At 38.4% G+C, this 25440-nt stretch overlaps 1 protein-coding gene and 1 long non-coding RNA gene across 4 annotated transcripts in view; one reads left to right on the top strand and one right to left on the bottom strand.

Moving 5' to 3' along the window:
- Positions 1 to 25440, bottom strand: part of LOC132097571 (calsenilin-like) — a 66107-nt gene that overhangs the window by 15476 nt on the left and 25191 nt on the right. The window contains exon 1 of one of the 3 annotated variants that reach the window (XM_059503373.1): positions 1306 to 2532. The exons of the other annotated variants lie outside the window; for them this stretch is intronic. Within the exon in view, the coding sequence (XP_059359356.1) occupies positions 1306 to 1408 (103 nt within the window). The 5' untranslated portion in view covers positions 1409 to 2532. Of the gene's footprint in view, positions 1 to 1305; positions 2533 to 25440 lie in introns of those variants that run through there. 3 annotated transcript variants of the gene reach the window in all.
- On the top strand, positions 14591 to 15562 carry LOC132097572 (uncharacterized). Its single transcript, XR_009422750.1, has 2 exons — positions 14591 to 14660; positions 15159 to 15562. It is a non-coding gene; the product is annotated as an uncharacterized LOC132097572 (long non-coding RNA).

Here is a 25440-nt window from a genome sequence, read left to right as displayed (position 1 = left end):
CCATTCTTTTCACTTGTGCTTTTAATGAAGAAAATGACTGATAGTTTTAGACTCATTCTCATTAATAACAATGACCAATCACCTCTGTTCCTGAAAGTCAAACAGAATATCAAGACCATGGAAAACTGACCAAAATTCAACCAGATTAATCAAGCAAGAATATGAATATACAAAACAGCACACAGATGCCAAGTATTCCACATTGTCGCAGGCCAATTGTCACGACTCTTAATGTCTATATAGTAAGTTATTTGAGACAACAAAGATGTGACATGACACTGGGCACGTCCACCAGACCACAGACGAAGTGTGAAGAACAATGAAGAAAATAAAAATATTTCCAATCACAAGTTTGTGACTCCAGAGGAAGTGCATCTGTATGAAGGTGCTGACTCTGATCTGTACTTTCAGAAATAATTGGCGGATATGATCTTGTAATGAAGTGAGGGGTGAGAGGGAAATGGACAATGCCCTTCAGGACCCAGTACAAAGACCAGCGGACCCATTTTTAGGAAGCCGTAAAGAAAGCCTGTTCAATAAAGCATACATAATGAATGAAGGGTAATGTTAGACTGGGTTTTGATTCAAAGAGAGAAAGTGTGTGAGTGAGAAAAGGAGAGAGTGAATGCAGTATTTCTGACACCAATAAAACGTTCTCAGTAAGTTCGAGGGGAAAAAAATCTGGATGCGCTGTTTGTTCAAAACAAATCACATACTAGCACATCATAAACCTAAACAATAAAAAAATTTCTTATTGTCTAATTAATGCAACAACCATAATAATTATGATAAAATGCTGTAGCTAATAATTTTAGATTAAGTATAGGATGTCAACATAATTTCATATAAGATGGAATATAGCATTTTAAATTTATTTCACTTCTATTTCATATAAACTACTCATTTAAATTATGACATACAAGCTAATTATAATTTATAATCGTCAAATAATTTATAAACAAATTTATGTATAAAATAAGTATATGTTGCATTTACGTCTGTGTACAGTACTACAAACATTGTGATAAATGCTTCATACTTTCTCACACCAATGACTTCCAAAACTCACAAGCATCTAAAACTCAACAGGAACCGTGTATTAATGCCTTCAAAAGTATTGTAAAAGCACAATACCGTTCCTTCACGTGAACACAAACATCACAACATTACTAGAGAACAATCATCAGATTTATTATCTCTTTCTTCAAGATGCAACTGACGCAACCCTGGCCCCATGGGCCCCATTGGTCAAGCATATCACCATGACAACAAAGGGGAGGACCTCAGTTCTAGAATGCTTCTTACCTTCAAATGACATAGGCTCCAGAATGCCGAACTGTTTGAGAACAGCCACGAACAGAATGATCACCACTCCAATGGCAAACAGCTCCATTCCCTGAATACCCATGACTGTGGTGATTTACGGCTCTTGGCACGCGAAATTCTAGAATTACTGGAAGTGTTAATGTGCTAGTGTGTGTACTAACACGGGACAAAGCCAACTGGCCAATATAGCATGGCACCAGATGCAGGGTGTCTCAAAAAGAAAGATTAATTTCATTAGCTCCTTTAGAAGAATATTTAAAAGGAAAATCAGGGGATATTTTTGTCAGAATGTCAAGCTAGCAGTGTGCATGGGAAAAAGAGTCCGGTCTAGTTACACTTATTTTGGAGAAGGGAAGAGGAGTCAGTGTTTCCATGTTAGGTCATTCTTCTTGAAAGCCCCATCGCATAAATAAAGAGCTGGATTGCAGTTCTTGTACACAGTCCAGATGTGTAAAAGCCATCCTGGGCCGCAAATGTTATTTGCAAGCGTCAACAACAGAGAAGAGCATTTTAAACTCCGCTGTGAAGAAGTGCTGTGGCGACGCCGCTATATTCAAGATTGGTGATCCAAAGGTGTACGTTTCTGTGTGAGACAAGAGGCACAAGAGAAGGGAAATTCATTCAGTGGATTCAAATGTGGAATTAAGACTTGGGAGCAACCGACACACTGCACAGATTTTGCTGTTAAAATGATCATATTTCATTTCAAGTCCTAAGTGCCTTTTAAATCCGTGTTTTGTTGATGTTGACACAGAAATTTGAGACTAATGGGCAGCCTAGTGCCTCAAACTGGAATAATTTGTCCACGTAAAAGTAATACTTAGTTATACAGTATGCAGGATCAACATCTGGCACTGCCTCGGTCACTGCGACAATCACTGAGGTGGCATCTCGAATCCTGCTCCAAAGCGGTCGAAGGCCTTCAGGTTGGTGCAAATCTGCAAAGAAGCTACAAGGTACTTCCTGTGGCAGTGGCAAAAATACATCAATCCTTCGCAGATCGGGTGAATCCGTCTCAAAGTGGCCAAGATCCCCTTGAAGTTTTCAAGTGTTGGCCCCCATCAAACCTTTCAAACGCCTCATTAAGTTCGCGATACGTCTTGGGAGTGGTCCTGAAGATTGCGGTTTCTCATCTGCCGTTCTGCCGTTCTGCCGTCAGTCAAGAGCCCTCATCTTTTCCCTCGTCTGTTTCATCAGCGTCAGCATCAAGTGCTTTTGTCTCTTCTTTCAACTTGTACTGTACAGTTCACGTTCTTCCTCCCTCCTTCCCTCCCTCCCTCCCTCTCTCCCTTGCTTCTCTTGCCCTCTCTTGTCCCGTAATAATCTGCAGTGGGCAGTTTATCTTCACCTCTCTGTCCATCCCACCCCTCCTTCTGTGTCTCTTCCTCTCTGCTCATCTATGACCACTTCATCCCTTCTTTTATCCATCGCTCACTTTCCAAGCCTCACTACCCCTTACTGCAAAGTCAGACCCTTGTGAGAAATGGTCCTTTTTCCCTGACCACAATCCCTCTCTCTCTTTTCCTTCCTTCCTTTCAGCCTGGGGACCTGGGGAAAAGCCACATTTCCAAAAAGGGCTGAAGGCAGGAGGGAGGGAGAGATACTAGGGATATCAGATTCCAGGGACGCCCTCTCCTACCGATTTCCCAGCGTCCATCCACCCACATATCTGTTCCATCTGAAGCACTGTCTTTCTCTTCTTCCTGATGCAAGGCAAGGCCTCTGCATGGACTGTACTGGGACAAACAGAGGAGATAACATTAGCTTACGGGTTTTCCTGTTTATAGTTTAGCGAGAGGGGAAAAGAGAGAGCTATAATAGCTCAGTTAGATAAAGGAATCAATAAAGTCTTAATGGTAGCTTTAAGTCAACCAAACACAAGGTGAGATCAAACTCTGTTTCTACTGCCAGCATCCGCTCATCTTCTTTCACCCCCCCCCCCCCCCCACTCCTTTTTCTAGTTAAAAGATGATAAATGTCAGAGAAGAAAACAGGAACTTAAAAAAGAAAAGTGATGCTACAGTGTAGATATTTGAAATGTAATGGTAATCTTTGGGGAAAATCAGAATTTTTGAAATGTCATACTCAAATTATAAAGAACAATACACTTCAAGATGAAAGACACTCTCCAGAAGATAAAAAAAGTAATTACAAAACAATAATCAGAATTTTTTTTCCTACTATTATGATGGCTGCAGTGCCTCAATTTCACCATTATAATGCATGATCTGACTTAGCTGCTGTATTTATGGCTAGTATCAGTGCTTGTTGTCTATAGGAATTAATGTTGAGCTTTTAGGAGGATGGGGCAGGTTCCAGTAATGCCATTAGAAGATGAACACTTCTTAATAGGAACTCAAGCACGAAGCTTTTGCTGACAAGACACTATGGACTAACATAACTCACTGAACCTGAACACAGGCATCAGAAAAACAATGGTACAATCTGAAAGCTGGGCATAGATTCTTGGAAAAGAGCATAGATTTTCTTTTAAAATGTAATTTTAACAAATCCATCCTTCTCTTTTCATTTCATGTGTTAAAACCGGGTGTTTTTCAGAATATTGATCTGATGCACTCCCGATGACAAACAAAAAAAATGTGGATGTGTCCATCAGTGCTGCAGTATTCATTCACAGCAAACAAAATAGTAATACTATGGAGGAATAGTCTAGCAAAGCGATCCCTCAATGTATACAAACACAGTACTTCTCCTCTAACATGTTCAGTAACTCTGCACGAACAGAAATGAAACCTGATATAGGGATGCCGGTCCTCTCTCTAATACATAAGCACTCTTGAGGCCAACACGGCCCTACTCTTGGAGTCCTCAAACCCGACAGAAGTGCTCTCTCTGTCTCTTCCTCTCTTTTAATGAGGTGTGATGGATTGACTTTTTAATAATAAAAACAGCCTGGAATGTAATGACAAAATTACTTTTACAACAGCAAAAACAAACAATGCTAGGGGATCCGGGATGGCATTCCACTGATCAGAGATGACTAATAAGTTCTGATTAGCCAAGGATTTATCCATTTTCCAGTGAAGTTTAAACGTAACTGAGAGTAAGCCTACATATCAAATAACCATCAATAATAGGCACAGATGTAATCTGTAGACTTTTTTCTTTGTACTATACATTTTTTGTGCTGGGAATATCTGTATAAATACTTTATCAATACCTTGCTTTAAAATCAATCAGTAAAAATTTGAATTGAATTCTAAGAAACAGGAAGACAATGAAGAAAAGCTAAAATTGGAGTCATTTGATTCATTTTTTTTGCACCAGTTAACAGTCTGGCCACTGCATTCTGGACCATCTGCAAATATGCTAGTGTAGATTGGGGAATTCCAAGGTATAGTATAAAGAATTACATTAGTCCAACTGTGATGTGATAAATGCATGAACGATTTTTTTCTTGAAAGGAAAGTGTGGATTTAAGTCTAACAAAATGATTCTAAATTGATAGTAGCCATTTTAAACAACTGAGCTAATCTGCTTTTCAAGACAAAGCTCAGAGTCAAAGATAACACCTAATTTTTTTGCATGTGACTTAACATATGGAGTAAGACTGTCAAAGTAACAGGCTATAGAGCAAGGGTCATCAACTATATTTGTCAAAGGGCCAGAATTTTTCTCTGCAGACACTGTAAGGGCCAGATACTCGTAATATAAAATAATATTCGAATTGTATCCTAATATGTTATTATTTGATATACTAATTCTAATTCCAAATTTATGTTATTTTTTACATATTACCTTTACTGCAGCAAGCCACCAGGGGGCGATAGCGATATTTTAGGCTTCTTATTTGTGAGGCTGTCAAGCTGTCCATACTGTCACATGCAGGTCGCAGTTTGTAAAGAACACTAGAAGAAAGGCCTTCTGAATATATTTGAATGAAAAATGGCACTCTCAAAGAGCCTTAAGCGAAAAGTTGATTCAGAGAACCGTAGTTTTAATGAAGAATAGACTGATAAGTACGTATCCATAGTGCCTACTGTAATGCTGTACCTGTGTGCCTCTTTTGCTTTTTGTTCTCGTTAGATTTAAATATAAATAAATATGGAACGGGCCCGAATATTCAAATATTTGTTAGGTGGGTTGGTATTCGATTTGAAAATTTGACATTCGAATATTATTATTATTATTTTTTTTTTTTGCACACCTGGGATCCCCCGCAAAACGGTTCTCATTCCCCCTTGAATAAGGCCGGCGACTATGGAAGGGCCAGAGGGTTAAATACACGTGAATTTTAACGCGTCAACAACACGTTAAATACATGTATTTCACGCTTTAAATACGCGTTAAATACACGTGAAATACACGAGAAGTACGCGTTAAAAATCAGTTTGAACGGGTCAATCTCATTGGCTGCTGAGGACTTGGGTCAAACCACTTCTGTGAGCTTAGAGGGGTGTACCATTCATAGACAGGCAACCACCATTTAACATGCTATAGATCAGCTTATTCAGCCTTATTATTTTGTCTTTTTTTGTATAGCCTATAGAAAAATTTTTTTACATTGCAGTTTTATGAAATATGTATTTTTTACCACTCATGCCTATTTGTAAATAAACATATTAGCGGACATTCTAGCTTTAATAGTGGTTGAACTTAAAGAGTTAGTAATTAAGCAACAAATCTTTTTTATGGATGGTAACTGTAAAATTATTACTGAAATATTATTAATAATTAGTTAGTTACTGCAAAATAAATATCATTAAAATAACTAAATTACTAGTTACTGCTCAACTCTGACTTTCAGTGAAAAAAAATAGTTTGAACATTCTCCTGCTGAGAAATAACTGATAAAAATGTAAGAAAATTTTGAGTGCTCAAGAGACATTTTTCATATCCATCTTATTTGACATTCAATATCTCAGGACATAAATAAGGTAAGTTAAGATGTATATGTTTAAAATTTTGTGCTGATAGTATAAAGTTTCTAAAAGTTACAGTATTTTGTAATGAAACAGGACTTTTTGTTTAGCTCTTGACTCACCTAAGTATACTATTTAAATACTGTTGCTTTCTGAGTGCCATACACAAAAATACCAACTCATAACTCCACGAATATAGCAAGGAGAGTACATGCTCTCTGTGCAGTTTTATGTGTGTTATAAATTTACGAGGAAAATCTTTAGATATAAATGACAGATTTGACAGATAGTTTTAGGCTTTTTTAATCAGGAGAATCTACTCTAAATGATGGTGCATAATTTTACACTGAAATATTGTTTTATGAAGTTACAAGTAAAACTGTGACATCAATAGGCTATAGGCCTATTATTATAATTATTATATGGGTCTGGGGTTGACTTCTTGTACAAAACTCGCTCCAGTTTATTCAAAGCCTCAAACAATTTCCGGACTCTAGAGTCTGACCTCAATGGTGTGACTAAACAAACTCTGAGGTTGCACCGGTGCAACGAGTCATTCAAGGGGATAAAAAGTCTCTGCGACACTGAAGGTCTCCCTGTGGTTCAACAACAGACACTAGAGTCCTGCATTTTATCCTGAGCCCGACGGGCCCTGACCTTTTTTACGCCCTCGAGCCAGGCTTCGATTGTTCAGATGTGGGCCGGGCCTCCAGTCTGTTTAGACTTCTTCTTACTTTTATATTTTAGACATTCATCAATTAGCGATGAAAAAAAAACTTGCTGCACTGGTGGAAACAACACGAGACCGTGATGCCACGACTGTAAAGAGCGGCTCGACGGTGTTTTGTGTCCCGCAGCAGCGCAGCTGAACAGTTCTGCGTTCAAATAATAGGCTTAAGCTTGCCGCAAAGCACCGGCAAAAGTAATTACAATAAATGTGATAAGGGGGAAATAGGAAGAAGATATTTTAATTATTTACTAATAAACTAGTGTTTTCTGAATCTGTGTCACAAGGATGAAGTTGCAATCCCAACTCGTCATCTCCTCATTAGACGCACCTTTAGAGACTATATATGTATATATACATATATATATATATATATATATATATATATGTTTTCACTGAGTTTCGGTTCATTTTTGTACTCCTATTAAAGACAACACGGCAGAACGAGCAACTGTTTTGTTGATAATGTGTGTGCAGTTACAAATAATGTATTACTCTTACCTTTATGAGCAAAAATGATGGCATATCCACGGAAAAAAATGCAAGTGATCATGCTGCCGTCTCCCTATCCTGAAGCATCTCCGCACAAACTATTGGATATAGCTTACATTTATCTGGGTCTTGGTCGTTACTTAAAAAAACCTTAAACTTATATTTAACAAACAAAAAATGCTCCAAACGCTTTTCTAAATCAACTTAATAAAAAAAATGAAACAAAATATAATCACTTTGCTATTACATACAAAACTGAACTATTTTAATAGCTGATCCAATAAGTATAAGCTGTTTAGGGACTGTTCACCTGTTCAAATCAGACACCCATTTTTTCAGACACAGTGGAAGATCTGATAAGAATCAGTGTAGAGGGCCAAGTCTGGAAGATTTTGATGCTAGAGAGAATGTGGCCAGCTGGATAAGCCAAGGCCAAAGATCAAGAAGGCCAAACTAAAGGAGTTTGTCATCCGAGGGGCATGTGACTGCAGTGGAGGATAGTCCATAAAACATTGAGCCATGATATGTTCAGTTTGAAGCCCTTAAAACCCTTAATTTAGATTTTCTTTTTATTTCATATATCTTGAGATGTTTTAAGTTTAAATTTCACCTCAGTGAAACACTTTAAGCACCAAAACTTTTTCAGTAAGTTACCTTTCTTGTAGAATTGTGCTTCAAATAAAGAACATTATGTTGACCAGATTGTTAGTTAATCATGTAGGCTACAAGTCAATATTGTTTATATGGACAGCGATTTAAAAAAAGTGGACTTGTAAGAAAAAAGTTAGCCGCACTAGTGTAACAAGTGCAAAAAATGAGCCTAGAGCCCTGTTGTTTTATTCAACTTCATTAGACCTTTCAGATGACATATGGCACATGAGTATACGAGTTGTGTGATATTTGTATAAATTTTAGAGTACATTGCAAAATGATTATTTTTTTTTTGTCAGCAAATAACTTGTCACTATTTTGGAGTTGATCAACATGCTAAATGCATTGTAATGCTCAGACTCTAAACTTTCAAATGATATCTATTTTTTCTATTTTATTATTTGAATGCAGAACTGTTCAGCTGCGCTGCTGCGGGACACAAAACACCGTCGAGCTGCTCTTTACAGTCGTGGCATCACGGTCTCGTGTTGTTTCCACCAGCGCAGCAAGTTTTTTTTTTCATCGCTAATTGATGAATGTCTAAAATATAAAAGTAAGAAGAAGTCTAAACAGACTGGAGGCCCAGCCCACATCTGAACAATCGAAGCCCGGCTCGAGGGAGTAAAAAAGGTCGGGGCCCGTCGGGCTCAGGCTAAAATGCAGGACTCTAGTGTCTGTTGTTGAACCACAGGGAGACCTTCAGAGTCGCAGAGACTTTTTTTTCCCCTTGAATGGCTTGTTGCACCGGTGCAACCTCAGAGTTTTTTTAGTCATACCATTGAGAAATTAGGTCAGACTCTAGAGCCCGGAAATTGTTTGAGGCTTTGAATAAACTGGAGCGAGTTTTGTACAAGAAGTCAACCCCAGACCCATATAATAATAATAATAATAATAGGCCTATAGCCTATTGATGTCACCGTTTTACTTGTAACTTCATAAAACAAGATTTCTGTGTAAAATTATGCACCATCATTTAGAGTAGATTCTCCTGATTAAAAGAGCCCAAAACTATCTGTCACACAGGAACTGCGGGGAAGCGAGCCGAAGGTAAGTGATGTTGCTTGTTGGTGATGTGCGTAGAGTGGATGACCAACCGCGACAGTACCCCCCCCCCTCTAAGAACGCCTCCTGGAGTTCCCAGAAGGGCCTACCTGTTGATTGTAATCATCAATAAGGGAGTTATCCAGTATGTCCCTAGCAGGTACCCAACTCCTCTCCTCCGGACCGTAACCTTCGCAGTCCACCAAGTACTGGAATCCTAATCCCCTCCGTCTCGAGTCCAGAATACGATTCACCGAATAAGTAGGTTCCCCATTTACGAGACGCAGCGGTGGGGGAACCGGCGTAGGCGGATTAATACGTGAATAAAACACGGGTTTAATTTTGGACACATGGAAGGCGGGATGAATTCTCCTGTACGCTGGATGTAGTTTGAGGCGGACTGTTACCGGACTAATGTTCTTGGTGACAGGAAATGGGCCAATAAATTTGGGAGCTAATTTATTAGAAACGGAGCGGAGAGGAATATTGTTAGTAGAAAGCCACACTTTTTGACCCACGACGTAAACGGGAGGCTTTGACCGGTGGCGATCGGCCTTGGCCTTAGTGCGCTCCCTCATCCGGAGCAGAGTCTTGCGGGCTCTGGTCCAGGTGCGGTGGCACCTCTGGACAAATGCGTAAGCGGAGGGGACCGCGACTTCAGACTCCAGACTAGGAAAAACCGGTGGCTGGTAACCTAAGCTGCACTGAAACGGAGAGAGGCCCGTGGCTGACACTGGTAACGAATTGTGAGCGTACTCCACCATAGAGAGTTGTTGGCTCCAGGAAGAAGGATTCTTGGAGACTAAACATTGCAACTTTCTGTCTAAATCTTGGTTGGCTCGCTCAGACTGCCAGTTATTCTGGGGATGATAACCCGAAGACAGACTAACTGTCGCTCCTAACAATTTACAAAACTCCTTCCAAAATTTGGATGTGAATTGGGATCCCCTGTCAGAAACCACATCTACCGGGAGGCCATGTAACCGAAAGACGTGATCAAGGACAGTGACCACTGTCTCCTTGGCTGTAGGTAATTTGGGCAAGGGAATGAAATGTGCTGCCTTCGAGAACCGGTCCACTACGGTCAAAACGACCGTCATGCCATTAGAGGGCGGGAGGGCGGTAACAAAATCTAGAGCGATATGTGACCAGGGTCTCGAAGGGACAGACAGCAGTTGAAGAAATCCACCTGGAGGCCGGTTAGATGACTTACCACTGGCGCAAACTGAGCAAGCCAAAACAAAATCGTGGAGCCATATGTGGCCACCAGAATCGTTGCGTAACTAAACCCTTGGTTCGGCTTGTCCCTGGATGACAAGCAAAGTTAGAGCAGTGACCCCACTGAATAACTTCGGACCATAACTCCTCCGGCACAAATAAACGATTCGGTGGGCATCCGGGCGGAGGCGTTACCCCTTCTAAGGCCGTCTTGACCTTCGATTAGACCTCCCATACGAGTGCTGAGACGACTATTTTCTCAGGTAAAATACACTCGGGAGTCCCCGGGCGTTCGGAAGGATCAAAAAGACGTGACAAAGAATCGGGTTTAACATTTTTGGAACCCAGGCGGTACGACAGAGTAAAATCAAAGCGGCTGAAAAGAAGTGCCCACCGAGCCTGCCTGGAATTGAGTCTTTTGGCAGTTCTAATGTACTCTAAATTCTTGTGATCAGTCCAAACAATGAAAGGTACCCCTGACCCTTCCAACCAGTGATGCCACTCCTCTAAAGCTAATTTGACAGCCAACAATTCTCTGTTACCAATGTCATAATTGCATTCAGCAGGAGATAACCGATGTGAAAAAAACGCGCAGGGATGCATCTTATAGTCCGAGGCAGAACGTTGGGAAAGAACTGCTCCTACTCCCACCTCTGATGCGTCGACCTCCACCACTAACTGCCGTGTGGGATCAGGTGCTACAAGGATGGGAGCCGAAACAAAGCGGCTCTTGAGGTTGGTAAATGCAGTTTCGGCTGTATCAGACCACCTGAACAGAGTACTGGGGGAGGTCAAGGCGGTCAGAGGTGAGACTAGTTGGCTGAAATTACGAATAAAACGTCGATAAAAATTGGCGAACCCCAGAAACCGCTGTAGGCCTTACGGAAATCTGGAGATGGCCAATCTATCACAGCCTTAACTTTGTCAGGATCCATACGTATTCCCTCGGACGAGACGATATACCCTAGGAAGGGGACAGACTGTGCATGGAATACGCATTTCTCCGCCTTGACAAAAAGCCTATTCTCAAGTAATCTTTGGAGCACTCGTCTGACATGTTGCACATGTTCCTGGAGAGATGAAGAAAAAATCAGTATGTCATCCAGGTAGACATATATAAACTGATCTACCATGTCTCTCAAAACGTCATTAACAAGTGCTTGGAAAACCCCTGGCGAGTTGGAGAGCCCAAACGGCATCACCAAACATTCAAAGTGCCCTCTAGGGGTGTTAAAGGTGGTTTTCCATTCATCCCCCTTCCTGATGCGGACCAAATGATAAGCATTACGTAAATCCAATTTTGTGAATACGGATGCTCCCTGTAACCTCTCAAAAGCTGAAGACATCAACGGCAAAGGATAGGTATTCTTTATCGTGATGTTGTTCATCTCTTGGTAATCAATACAAGGTCACAGAGAACCATCCTTCTTACCCACAAAAAATAATCCCACCCCCGCTGGAGAAGAGGAAGGACGGATGAACCTCGATGCCAAGGAATCAGAAATGTATTTCTCCATGGCCTCCCTCTCCGGAATAGAAAGAGAGTAAAGCTTGCCCTTAGGCGGAGACTTACCTGGAACTAAGTCTATAGCACAGTCATAGGGACGATGCGGAGGAAGAGAAGCAGCACAGGACTTACTGAACACCTCCTTCAGGTCCAAGTACTCTGCGGGCACATTTGATAACACCACGGTCTCCTTCTGAAAGACAGAAACAGGCACAACAGGACAAGCAGAAACCAGACAAGACTCATGACAACTTTCACTCCACAAAGTGACAGTGTTGGAACCCCAATCCACTCGTGGATTATGTTTGACCAACCAGGGGTGACCTAAAACAATGGGAGCGACAGGGAAGTCCAGGAGGTAAAAGGATATGGTTTCGATGTGGTTGCCTGAGGTGAGCAGAGTTATGGGTTCCGTGTTGTGAATGACGTGGGGCAGTTCCTGGCCATTGAGTGCGGTGACATGGATGGGATGAGACACAGGAAGGACAGGAAGGTTCAGGTGATGTGCAAGGACAGTGTCAATGAAATTACCTTCGGCTCCGGAGTCCAGAAGGGCGTGACAGTCGTGAGTATGGTTCTCCCACCGCAGTTTCACCGGAAGGAGAGTAGAAGATGTAGTTGAGGACTTCCCACCCGATAGTAGCCTCAAACTTACTACTGGGGCTGGCTCCTTTACTGGGCATGACTGGAGGGAATGACCCGAGCCACCGCAATACAAACACAGTCCATGGGACCTCTGCCTCTCTCTCTCCTTCCGGGAAAGCCGAGCTCTATCCACCTGCATGGGTTCGTGATCGTAGACGGGACCGACCATGTTCTCTCGACTCGAGCGGCCCCATTCCAGAGAGACGTAATGGCGTGATGGACTGGTTTGTTTACCCAGGCGATTAATCCGAGCGTCCACCCGGAGCGCCAGGTCGATGAGACCGTTGAGTGTTGGGGGCAACTCGAGGAGGTAGATCTTCTTATGAACACGTCGGCCAGCCCATGTAGGAATCCATCCCACTGCGCCTCCTCGTTCCACTGGCACGCGGCCGCCAGGGTGCAGAACTGGATGGAATAATCCGCCACCGACCATTTCCCTTGTCGGAGGTACGAGAGTTGGTGAGCGGCCTCCCTGCCGGCCGCGGCTCGATCGAACACTCTTCTCATCTCTTCGGAGAGGGCGTGGAACGAGGTGCCACACGGATGTCGATTCTCCCACACCGCCGTCCCCCATGAGACAGCCCTGCCAGAGAGTAGGGTAAGAGCAAACGCAACCTTGGACTCTTCCGTCGCGAAGGTGCGGGGCTGCAATGCAAAATGCATGGAACATTTTTTAAGTAAAGTCTTGGAAAAGTTAGGCTCACCGGAGTAACTCTCTAGCGCCGGAAGTCACGGCTCTGGCCGGAAGTCTTCCCGGGAGGTCTCCCGGGGGACGGGCGGCGCAGGCGGTGCAGTGGGAGAGGTGAGTTGATGGATCTGCTGGGTGAGCTCGGACACCTGTGTCACCAGCGCTTGGATCGCGCGCCGGTGTTCACGATGCTCTCCTGCTGCTAATCCATACGGTTGACGCTGTGATGGATGAATTCCGAAAGTGAAGTGGTGCTCGCTGCTTCTATGTTGGGTGAGAGCGTTCTATAACGACTGGGTGAAGGAGTGGCAGGAAGCAAGTGCGAGTTTAACACAGTTTAATGAAGACAATGATACAAGACGACAAAAAGACACAAAGATGAAGCTGAGAGGAATACACTGTCCAGGATGGTGCAGGCGGTTGAAGTATCCGGATGGCGGACATGAGTTGGCAGCAGGAGAGGGTGACACAGGAACTGTGGGGAAGCGAGCCGAAGGTAAGTGATGTTGCTTGTTGGTGATGTGCGTAGAGTGGACGGGGTTCCGGGGAGACACGGACATCCAACGCAGAAACACACAAGAAAGCAAACGGACAAACGGACGTCGTGTGCCCGGCCAAAAATAGTCGCGGTATGATGGCATAAATCGGTAGAAATATGTAACATAGAACTTTTCCTAAAAATGCATTCAGATACGTTTGTACACGTCTATAGTTCTATGGGGTTGCATGTATAATTGTTACTTTGACTTTTAGCTGCGTGTAGTTCAATATTTACCCGTGTTGTGAATCGGTTGTGAGAGGACGTCACCTAGTGACGTCATTTACACGTGCATTACACATCCACCATGACCCTCTGTGAAATCTTTGTGGAATATGCAAAAGCTGTGCTTACACCTTGATTAATACTGCAATAATTAAAGTGCACCAAGTAGTTTTTAAGAGGTTTTAAAAAGGTTGTGAATAGACATCCACTGACGTCTTTTACACGTCTCGTCATGGTTTGTGAAAAGACGTCCAAGCAAGACTAGCAGGAAAAAAAATTGTATACAAAGTAAATATATTTACTTTATCTTGTTTAAATAAATTATAATCACAAAGAGCCCAGTGTGGTTAAGTGATTGCAAAGCAATGCTGCAATTTAGTCATTATTTCAACCTGTTTTATGTATTTGTTGTTATTATTTTTATGGAATCTATGCATATACATGTAAAACAGATATATACCCGGTCACAATTTCGGTCTGAGTTGGATGTAATTGCCAAAACGGTGCTGTCAAGATGTAGACACAAAACATACTAATATATTTCGTGATATTACAAAATCCCGCGATAGGATAGATTATCTCGCGAGATCTCGCTTTCTTCCGGAAGTTCTCCGGAAGTTCTGGAACATTGAGCAGGCAACCACGAGGAGAGGAGAGGACTCGAAAAGGACTCTTGGAGGGAGATGTATCGATATATATTATATAAAATCTACTTTTGGGTAAGTACATATTGTATTATTTGATTAACGTACTTGAGTTTTACTTGTTTGACACAAATGAACCGAGAGAAATGATGCCTACACTGTCAACTGAAATTCACTGAGTATGGCTAAAATTAGCTAACGTTAGAAGGCTAAAAGTTACTTATATTGATGTAATTTTTATTGGTACGCTTTAATTAATTATTCAGGGGACATCACAGCCCTCCTGTCTTATCAGAAATGTCCTGTTCACTTTCTCACAGTTACACACCCAGTTAAGGGTGTTTCTCAAGGGCATTACATTAAAGCATAACACCTTTTGTACAATAAAAATAAAATCTAATGCATGTTGATTACCTTTTTTATAATGTTTCATTCATGATTCATTCATCTTGGTCCAAGGTTTTTTTTTTTTTGGCTGTAGACCATAAAGATATTTTACAAATAAGTGCATGTCATATATCTCAAATTTTTTATTTTATTTATTTTAAAAAGAAATTTATTCTCTTCCCTCAGATGCTGTGAAGAGGTGAAGACTCTGAAGGGGATGCAGCAATGGCAGAACACCTGAAGCTCGCTCCAGGAAGAGATGGGGGTGGAGGTTACAAGAAATGAGCCAAACAACTGTAATGTGTTTAAGGGATAGTTCACCCAAAAATGAAAATAGTCATAATTTTCTCACCCTCATGTTACGATCATAATCATTTTTCCTACAATGGCAGTTAATGGATTGTGAGATCTGCTTGGTTACAAACATTCTTCCAAATATCTTTGTGTTTATAAGACAACTGTGTAAGTCAATTACAAGATTAATAAAGACAGGATTAAAAGAAACCATCTTTTAACATTCTAGTAGAAAACACGTGAACGCATTCTCAGAAATGTAATATTTGAATTCATGTCGGTTCTATACAGTTTAAGATCATTTACACCACTTTGATTTTATAAATAGCAATGATTTCAAACATATTTTATGATGAGGGTCATATGTTTTATGATTTTCTTGTCACATGACAACAATGGCTCCTGCAAGGTGTTTATGCCACATGTTCAAATATTAATATTCTTAATATTATATGATTAAAGTATTTAAAAATAAAAGCAATTAATATTGATTTATATTAATATATATTAAAAACATTAACAAACAAACACTGCGAAAATAAAAAATTTTGACAATAATAATGGACTTCAAGATTGGGCATTTCAGCACTTTTTATTCAGTGATGACCCTCATTAAATCATATTTCTGAACTTATTTCAGAAATCCAAAATGGATACAAAGATTGCATTGAAAAACAAATTTTATAAATAGATTTTTATCATCTTGAAGATTCTTATTTGTCATTGTACCAGTAAAGCAAAAGTGAAAACAATATCATCAGAACATAGAAAGGTATACAGGTTTGAAACATGAGGGTGAGTAAATGACAGAATTTCCCCTTTCTATAATAATTCAGTATTTTGTAATTGGTATTTTAGTTTGGTTAACAGATGCTAAACTGTACAAAAATAATAAAATGTGCTAAATCAGAACATGCTTCTTTTTTGCATATGTCCACAAATAATTGTGTTATTGTGTTATTGTTTGTGCTGTGCACTTGATTAAGATGTTTTATGGACATTCAGGTCTGACTGGACCGATCTTGAACTTTTGTCAAGATTTGTTAAACCTCAAGACATAATTGATTGCCTTTCATGATGTTACACAGTGGGTGTGAGATTATTTTATATTCAGGCTTATATTTACATACACTTAAACTATGCAGCAACACATTTAAACATCCAGAAGACGACGACGTCCAGAAATCGACGCATTTAGACGTCCAGAAGACGACACATTTAGACGTCCAGGGACGTGCAAAAAAAGATGTGCAGTTCACGTCCAGAAGACGTCAAAGACGTCGGTTCAACTTTCATTTTGGAACTATTTTTCAACCATGACGGGACGTGTCGGACGGATGTCTTTTCAACGGTCAAAAGACTTCCGAATGTTTGCTGGGTAAATACGTGTTGTTTACGCGTGAAATACATGCGTTAAAATTCACGTGTATTTGACCCTCTTGGCCTTCCATAGTTCTCTGGCTAGAGCGCAGAACAGCGGAGTTTGTATGGACCGAAGTGCATGTCTGAGCTTGTGTTTTGTTGCTTTGACATTGTGGAAAATAGAATAATAGAAACAAAACGTATTAGCATCTTTACCCGTTATTATCAATCTAAATTAATCTAGTTTTTAATTTAAATTAATTTCGTTTTTCTTTATTTAAATTTAGTTTTTCTTTATTTAAAATCCGTTTTTTCTTTATTTAAAAATTTCCCTTACTTTACCCTTACTGTGCCAATTTGTTAGTCAGAAAAATATTAGACTACCTTAAAAGTATTGCTTAATTTAATAGACCTGTGTGTGCGTTTTATATCACTAGTGCACAGTGTTGGGGAGTAACTAGTTACATGTAACGGCGTTACGTAATTTAATTACAAAATAAATGTAACAGTAATCAGTTACAGTTACTAAGAAAAAATGAGTAATTAAATTACAGTTACTTATGAAAATTGTAACGATTACAAAGAGGATTACATTTGAATATTTACAAACATCCACATACAGCTTATTTCTTTCCCAAATTGCACTAAGACATATGGCCCATAATCTCCGAGACGCGGAAAACACATTTGTAGAATCCAGTCATAAAAATGGAATTCAGCCTATAACGCGGACGCAATATGCCACATTTTGGACGAATAAATCAAAAGTAGGTCAGTACACTTGAATCAAAACCCGATATGGACTGATGTCTGTGAATATTAAGCCGCAAAAAGACTGAATTTGAATCCTGCACGTTCTGCGTGTCTGTGGAAATCAGGCGCTGACTGGACATCGGGAGAACCGGGACTATTCCCGGTGGCCTGGCAGACGATTTGGACTTCTACTTTAATATTGTTATTGTATAATTGCAGGCCGAATATACTAAAGCGATTATTTCCGAATCCGCCATTCGATAATTAAATCTCTAATAAATCATGAATCGGTTAGTCGTGACTGGCAATGGTTGGGCACGCGCGCTCTCCGCGCCTCCGCCGAACGGTTTGGATCAGACTCTGAGTAATCAATGCGAGATAGAGAGAGACCGGAGTGAACTGTGTAAGCGCACAGCTGGAGCAGAGAAGCGACACTTGTGTTCAGGGTTTCAGGTGCAGGTCAGTTTCATCTGTAAATATGCTAATGTAGTTTTGTCTTTGTTTACTTAGTCAAGCAGCAGCAGCACATTGCTCGCAATCACTCAAAATACTGTATAGCTAAACGACGTCATTATTATCTATTGTAACAGTAGTAAGTTAGCAGACAAATCATCATATTTTATCATAGGTTTAGGGGGAGCTAGTGGATACAAAAACACAACCCTTAGGAAAATTAATGTAGCCTATGGTATGGCACTAACCGTGGTTTAACTATGGAATTTGTAGTAAAAATAAATACAAGTGGTAATTCATTTGCCAAAGCACTTACAAAACATGGTAAAAGTCAAATAAAAATCTTCAGTATTAAAGTCATGAGAGAGATGGATGGATAATGGAAGTGAAGGTGCAGTTCAGGAGAGAACTCAAATCTTTTTTCAGGTCCAAAAAAAAAAATAGGGTTGTCCATGTTTCAGAATGGGTTGTGGGTGTATGAGTGTGAGATTTCCCAGCCTATTTTTTTCCCCAGTCCGCCCCTCATGGAAATTAATCTCTAGAACAGTCACTTCATGAGCATTTTTTACTTATTTTGAGAAACTATCATCATATCATATACAAAGAGACAGCAGTGTTTCAAAAAGACACCAATGTTTCAGGAGTTTAGTACACAAAATAGGACACATGCTTATTAGATAACCGTATTTGAGTTGATGTATATGCTTTTATTTTTTTATTAACTATTTTTCCCCAAACCATTGTTAGATGCAGTTAGATGCCTGTAGTTATGCAAAGATTTGGTTTCAAAAACAGTATCTATAAACTGTTTCTTTTGATTTTAAATCTGCTTTGAACTTCAGATCAATCTCTAAGTAAAAGGCAGTACTAAAGTCTGATTGTGTGGTGGATGTGTTCAAATGTGATCATCTTAATTTAAGTGATGAAGGATGGTGAAAGTCTGACAGTACTGAGCACTACTGTAAGGTTAAACCTGCATGGTGTAAAATGGTTGAAGATGATTAACAGTTGCAAATTAACATTCATTAGAAATTTATAAAAGTAATCAAAATGTACTCAAAAGTAATTAGTTACATTACTTTATTAAAGTAATTAAAAAAGTTACACTACTATTACATTTTAAATAGGGTAACTTGTAATCTGTAACCTATTACATTTCCAAAGTAACCTTCCCAACACTGCTAGTGCAGTGTCCGTTCTTGGAGCATAAGCCCTGCCCGTGTGAGGTGCGCCGCTCGCGCTGTTCTGACTGTAGTTTACTAAAAGTTAATTAATTCTGAATGTGTCGCGTCTCGCGTGTCCATCTATATTGCACCAAATGCGACACTGCACTCCCTTGTGAAGTCGATTGGATGAACGGTTCTCGAAATAATAAAAATGCAAACGGACATACAGACACAGATTCCTGCCTTTATTAGAGAGAAAAATATGTTCAGCCCCTCTCTCCGAAGCTTCGAACAGTCGATGTTCATTACTACCGAAGCTTCGAAGCTCAACAAATGGTATTCGGACCAGCCCTAAAATGTTTCCTCTTACAAGGCTATTCCTGAATTCAGTATTATTCTGGGGGCTGGATGGAAATCTCTGGCGGGCCGGATTTGGCCCGCGGACCGCCAGTTGACGTTGCATGCTATAGAGGTTTTGGAGGGACCGAAATAATCACCTCAGTTTTTCATATTGTTTAGCTGAAGGAAATTTAGTCCAGCATTTAATGTACTTAAAACAATCCACGAGAGTCTGCAGGGAATGTCTAGATTTTAATGGAACTTACAGTTCAAATTTAACAGTTAAACTTTAAACTTCAAAACTTCAGTTTAACTTTTCAAACTTTACAGTTTTAACTTAATCATCAGCATAAATATATATATATATTTCCTAATTATATTACCAAGTGGAACCATGTACATGTTAAAAAGTCATAGTCCCAGAATGGATCCTTGAGGAACCCCGCAAGGGAAAAAAGAAGATGATGATTTACAAATCTCTGCACTTCAATCTCGTTATAGCAGACAGAAAGCAGAAAGAAAGTTAGAAGAGTTATAGGTTAAATTATCAGTTAGGACTAATTAAGTTTCATTCTTAAGGAACTGTTTAATTTATGTACGTATACGTATATTAAAAAAAAAAAAAAAAAAAAAAAAAAAAGTTATTTTTGTGTTAGTCTTATTTCCTTTTAGGTCCCAAAGAAAAAGATGAACAGCATATTAGATAACTGAAGACTTTATTTTCCTGATTTCCTGTCCACAAAAGCCAACTGTAGTTCAGATAACTGTAAATGTCCCACAAGGCCCTCTGTTGGACAAGACACATTACTGTGCAAACCTGTTGGGAAGAATCAATGTTTGTTGTTTTTTGTTGGTAATAAAATACAGTGACTTGTGTACTATTAGTATTGGTGAAGTAACTTTACACTGTCATATTTCTATCTTACTTAGACTACTCAAAAGTAGTCATGACAGTAGTCTTTGGACAAAGCTAACTATTTATCTTTGTATCTACTGTATCTCTGTAGGTCTGATTCTTGTCTGAACTCAGTAAAAAGGAGTGCTCTTTATGTTTGAGGCGGGGTCTCTTTCTGCCTGAAAGTGAAAATACATCCTGAAGCTCTTATAGCAGTAAGGAGCTTTGTCAGCATTACTCAGATTTCCTGCTGTAAGAAGTGAGTAGCCATTATTCTTGCTCAATAATTGATTGATTGGCTGATGTTTTTATTTATTTAAATATCTGCCAATGAAGCTGTAGTCCTAAAGTATGAAATGCTACATGTACGCCGCACTTTATCAATGGTTTGAATATGATGATAGACTTGTATTGCAGACTTCCGTATAAGTGCATAAAATTGCTAAATATCTAAAGCATTTAACACAAAGGATATCTCTTTAATGAACATTCCAAAATGCAAATTCTGTCTCTCACCCTCATTTAATTCCAAATTAAAGTGATTTTTATTGCGCATTAAAAAAAGCTTTGGATTTTTTTTTACTCAAGAAAGTCATAAAGGTTTGGAACAAAATGAAGATTAATAAATAATTAAAAATAATGAATTTTTGGGTGAATTATTTCTTTTTATTGCTAGCAATGAACTTGTTGTTCTCAAAACATTGGGTCTCATTCACTAATAATTGCGTACAATTTTCTTATTTATACGCACATTTGAACTTCTCACGAGAACTTTCCGCCTAATTCACAACACGTGCGTACGCACATTTCACGCAAAAATCTGTGTCTACGCATATTTAGTGAATGAGACCCATTATTTCTTGATTATTACTTGAAAAGCTCTATTTAATTTTTGTTTATCCTTTTTTTTTCATATCTGCTGCCTTTCCACAAGTGGTTGGGGCCACAGATGCACCAGCATTTTACCTCTCATGGAACCAAACTTCATCTGCACCCATTTTTTTTGTAACACGTATGTTTATATTGACACATTCTCAGCTCAAATACTTCATAGTCATTCTGCAGTATTTTCAGTACTACAGTCTTTAGAATTAACACTTGCATACAGAGATGTTGATGCGCTGTGAGAAAACATACAGTGGCATACAGAAGTCAGAGAACACTTGTATTTTTCATGTTTTGGTAATTTAGCACACTTAAATTATTGTCTGTTTTCGGCAAACAGTCTAAATTTTTGAGATGAATTTCAGAATTTCTTAAACTTAATACAAAGTTTATTGACAAATCAGAGCTGCATGATCTCCACAAATTTGTGTGAAACCTGATAGTTTGAGATAATCCAAAGAGAATTTTCAGCTTCAATGGAAATATACAAAATATGAGCATCTGTACAAAGTCACATGATCAGTGTCACAAGACATAGAAATAGGGCAGAATCAGAAGTACTTCTTGTTCATTTTACATCATAAATTATTTTTCTTTCTTTCTTTTTTTTGTATTTATAAATATCCCAACTGTTTGTTTAGAAACATAAATAGCTTTTTTTTGGACCACACTACAGGGTATGAGGTTAAAATCACGAGCGGCAATGCTAATCAGTTTTATCATTTATTTTCAGAATGGATCAGTTATATGTTATATAGCATCTGTGCTATTATTGTGTTGGTGTTTTTGTTTCATTGCTTTCATGGATTCTCCAAGAGATGCAGGCAAAACCGTAAAACAGGTAAATTATGATTAATACTAATAATAATACATAATAATTACAATTATTAATTTACTTGTTTAAACAGAAAATAGTAACTGCTCTTTTGAATAGGTAAAGTCCCACTGGAGGTGGGTGATGCTTTTAATCCAGGCAGCGGACCAGAAAACATAAAGGCAAATACATCAGAGTAATAGCTTTATCTTCAAAAGACACTGATATGAGTAGATTATGTAAAATTGTTCTGTTCTCTTGTGTTTAGGATGAGCACCAGTCATCGTCAGCAGAACAAGAATACACCAGTGCCAGGATGAGCTCTGTCTACCAGAGCCTGATCCCCTCTGCTACTGAGAGACTGTCAGTCTATGAGACTCTTGATCAAGCAAGGACTCAATTTGCAGACATTAATGAGAATTTTGAGTGATGGTATAATCACTGTAATGCACAGACTGACAAACTTAATATAAAGCGTCTTTACCTACTATGTACTTGCATTTAATCATTTAATACAATGCAGTTATTGTGTTTGTACACTACATTGTATATTTAAAAAATACTCTTCTGTAATTACATGCATAAATAATTTCTGTAGTAACATCTGTATATCATACTGCTGACCCTATAATTAAACCCACCCTTAAACCTAACCAAACCATCAAACTTGTCCCTAAACTTAACTGTGTGCCACCTCAACAGCAGCAAAATGATTTGCAATATAACATGAATGCAAAAGGCACTTTGAACCAAATAATTCATTTTATATAGTACATAGTACTTAAAGACAGCTAATATTAAGTGGGAACCGCATACTCATATGGCTCATTGCTTCTGTAAATGTACAGCACTATGACAAAAGATATCAAAGTTCAACAAACAGCCAAATGTATCATTAATAAATATAGGAATAAACTGCCATATAGGATCCAATATATAATGTGACTACCCATATGTGTTTAAATTCATTTTACATTTTACTGCTATTTGACTTTGGCTCATCAAATCAAAATTTAGAGTCAGAATGAATAGTTTTATTGCTAAAATGTGTACATGGACATAGAGTGTTTGACTATTGACAATGTTCGATGCATTATTTAATGCATTATGTATTATGCAAATAATTCAATTAAATGCTAAATTAAAGTATTAAACTGACAGCCTAGTTATAAACCATACATTAATTTTCCAAAGACCTGAGAAATCTATGCTGGCTTTATTTTTTTATTTTATTATTTTTGCTATATTTTACATAATTCAGTTTACTTAATTTTTCTCAGTTCATTCTCTCAATAATGTTTAGCTCAAAAAACAATATGCAAAACAAAATAAAATCAAAATTTAGTCCAAAATATTGTTCTATTTAATATAGTCAATTTGAAATTATAAACATACAATGAACGGATGAAGAATTTTTTTTTTTAATGTTTTCTATTTTTACTTAAGCTAAACTGAGCATGCTAAATTAAAGTGACAAAACACAGCCAGCTCACAGACAGAGTGTTGTTCTGATGCGTGTTACCTGAGCGATGATAGCGAGCCGTACTGTGACGACAATCAGCCAGGAAGCTGGGTCTCGAGAAACGCCGACGCGCTTCTAAAGAGAGCGTAGCCATCATGCTCCCCATTTTAGACTGCTACAGAAAACCACACCAGATTATTTACAAACGTCAACCACAGTGATCATGAACCAGCTTTTCCCCAAGAAAGCAGATGACAACTTCTGTGTGTGTATGAGTGTGTGTCAAAAAGCACATTGAGCAGTCTGTTTGGTGACTATGGGTCAGACATCCAGATACAGATACATGTGAGAGAGAAATGCACTTCAAAGATCCAGTGCTACGATGACCTTTCACTTAAAACACAGCACACACTCTCTCTCCTGTGGCCTATGTTTGAAAGTTTTTTCCTCTCACACCGTGACCACCTCACAGAGGTGGAAATATTAATACGAGCATATGAATAAAACAGGTGTGCTGCAAAACCCCTACGTTGAGAACAGACCAAAGGATCTTTAAAAACGTGCATAGGCTGTTTTTTATAGCCTATTTACTGTACAAAGTACAGTATGCACAATTTAGGACAGTGATACTGCTACACAATTATTGTCTGAGTAATTATTTTATCATTTCATGGAATCAAGTTATATTTATTTATTACAAATGAAATGTATAATTTTCTAGTCTTGTATATTTTAAATATTATTAATTAAATATATAAAATTCAATAGTACCCATGTTTTTGTTGTTGCTGTTCACCAAGGCTGCCTCTATTTAATAAAAAATACAGCAAAAACCCGAATTCCGTGAAATATAATTACAATTCAAAATAATTTTCTATTTGAATATATTTTTTAAAAATGTGATTCACTGATGTGATTGCAAAGCTGAATTTGTAGCAGCAATTAATTTGTATTAGTATTTTTAATTAGCCTTTATTTTAGATTTTAAATTTTCATTTTTTAATCTTAGTAAAATTTTTATTTTGTTATGTGCTTTTTTCGTTATTATTAGTGTTTGTTTTTTTTGTTTTTGTTTTTTATAATATTATTATTTATTTGGCTGGCTTATAATAAAAAAAAATTCATTTCTATTTAGGTTTATTATTTTCATTTAATTTAATTTCAGTTTAATTTTAGTTCAGTAGTCTTTTCCAGCTTTTATTTATTTCCAGTAAGTTTAGTGTGTCAACATTTTCCTTTTTTCTTCTTTTTTTTGTTTAAAATTTTCATTTAATATTTATTCTATTTTAGATATTTCAAACAAAAAATAAATAAAACATTTTAACAAAGTTTTAATACTATTAGTTCTAGTTAACAACAACAACCCTGCTCCAGTCTTCAGAATTCATTCTAATATTCCGAATTGCTGCTCAAGAAAGTTTGCTTTTTAGTTTTTCCATTTTAAGTGGAATTGATATTTTACAGTACTTAAATGTTGAAAACGGTTGTACTGCTTAATATTATTTTTTTGTGGAAAGTGTGATGCATTATTTTTAGGATTGTTGATGAATAGAAAGTTCAAAAGAACAGCTAGAAATAGACATATTTTCAAAATTCTAAATGTTTTACTGTCACTTCTGATTTGTTTACAGCATGACTGCTAAATGAATAAATAACTTTTTTTTAAAAAAAATCTCTTCTCTAATCTCACTGACCCCAAACATTGAAAGCCTTGGCTTCAGTAGTGTGTAGTGTAATGAACTGCTCTATCCACTGTGAGGCACTAGTGCATAATTGTTGTGATAATTACATGACAGTTGCATATTGTGTCCTGGTTGTTTGACCTGGCTGAAGGCCACTGAAACATGAGACAACAGATTGAGTCGATCTGACTATTTAAGGGACATATACATGCTTAATTAGCAAGACTCATGATCATATTCTGTTGCTCAACCTGAACTGCTCCTGCTGACACCGCAATTTATTTTCCTGTCGCACAAGATAACAAAAACAAATAAAAAATGTCTGCTGACCTGCAACCAGTCAAGAGACTATTTCAAACAGAC

The sequence above is a fragment of the Carassius carassius genome, chromosome 21, assembly GCF_963082965.1.
Source record: "Carassius carassius chromosome 21, fCarCar2.1, whole genome shotgun sequence".
Lineage (NCBI taxonomy): Eukaryota > Metazoa > Chordata > Actinopteri > Cypriniformes > Cyprinidae > Carassius > Carassius carassius.
This window is presented reverse-complemented; position numbering and strand designations above follow the sequence as displayed.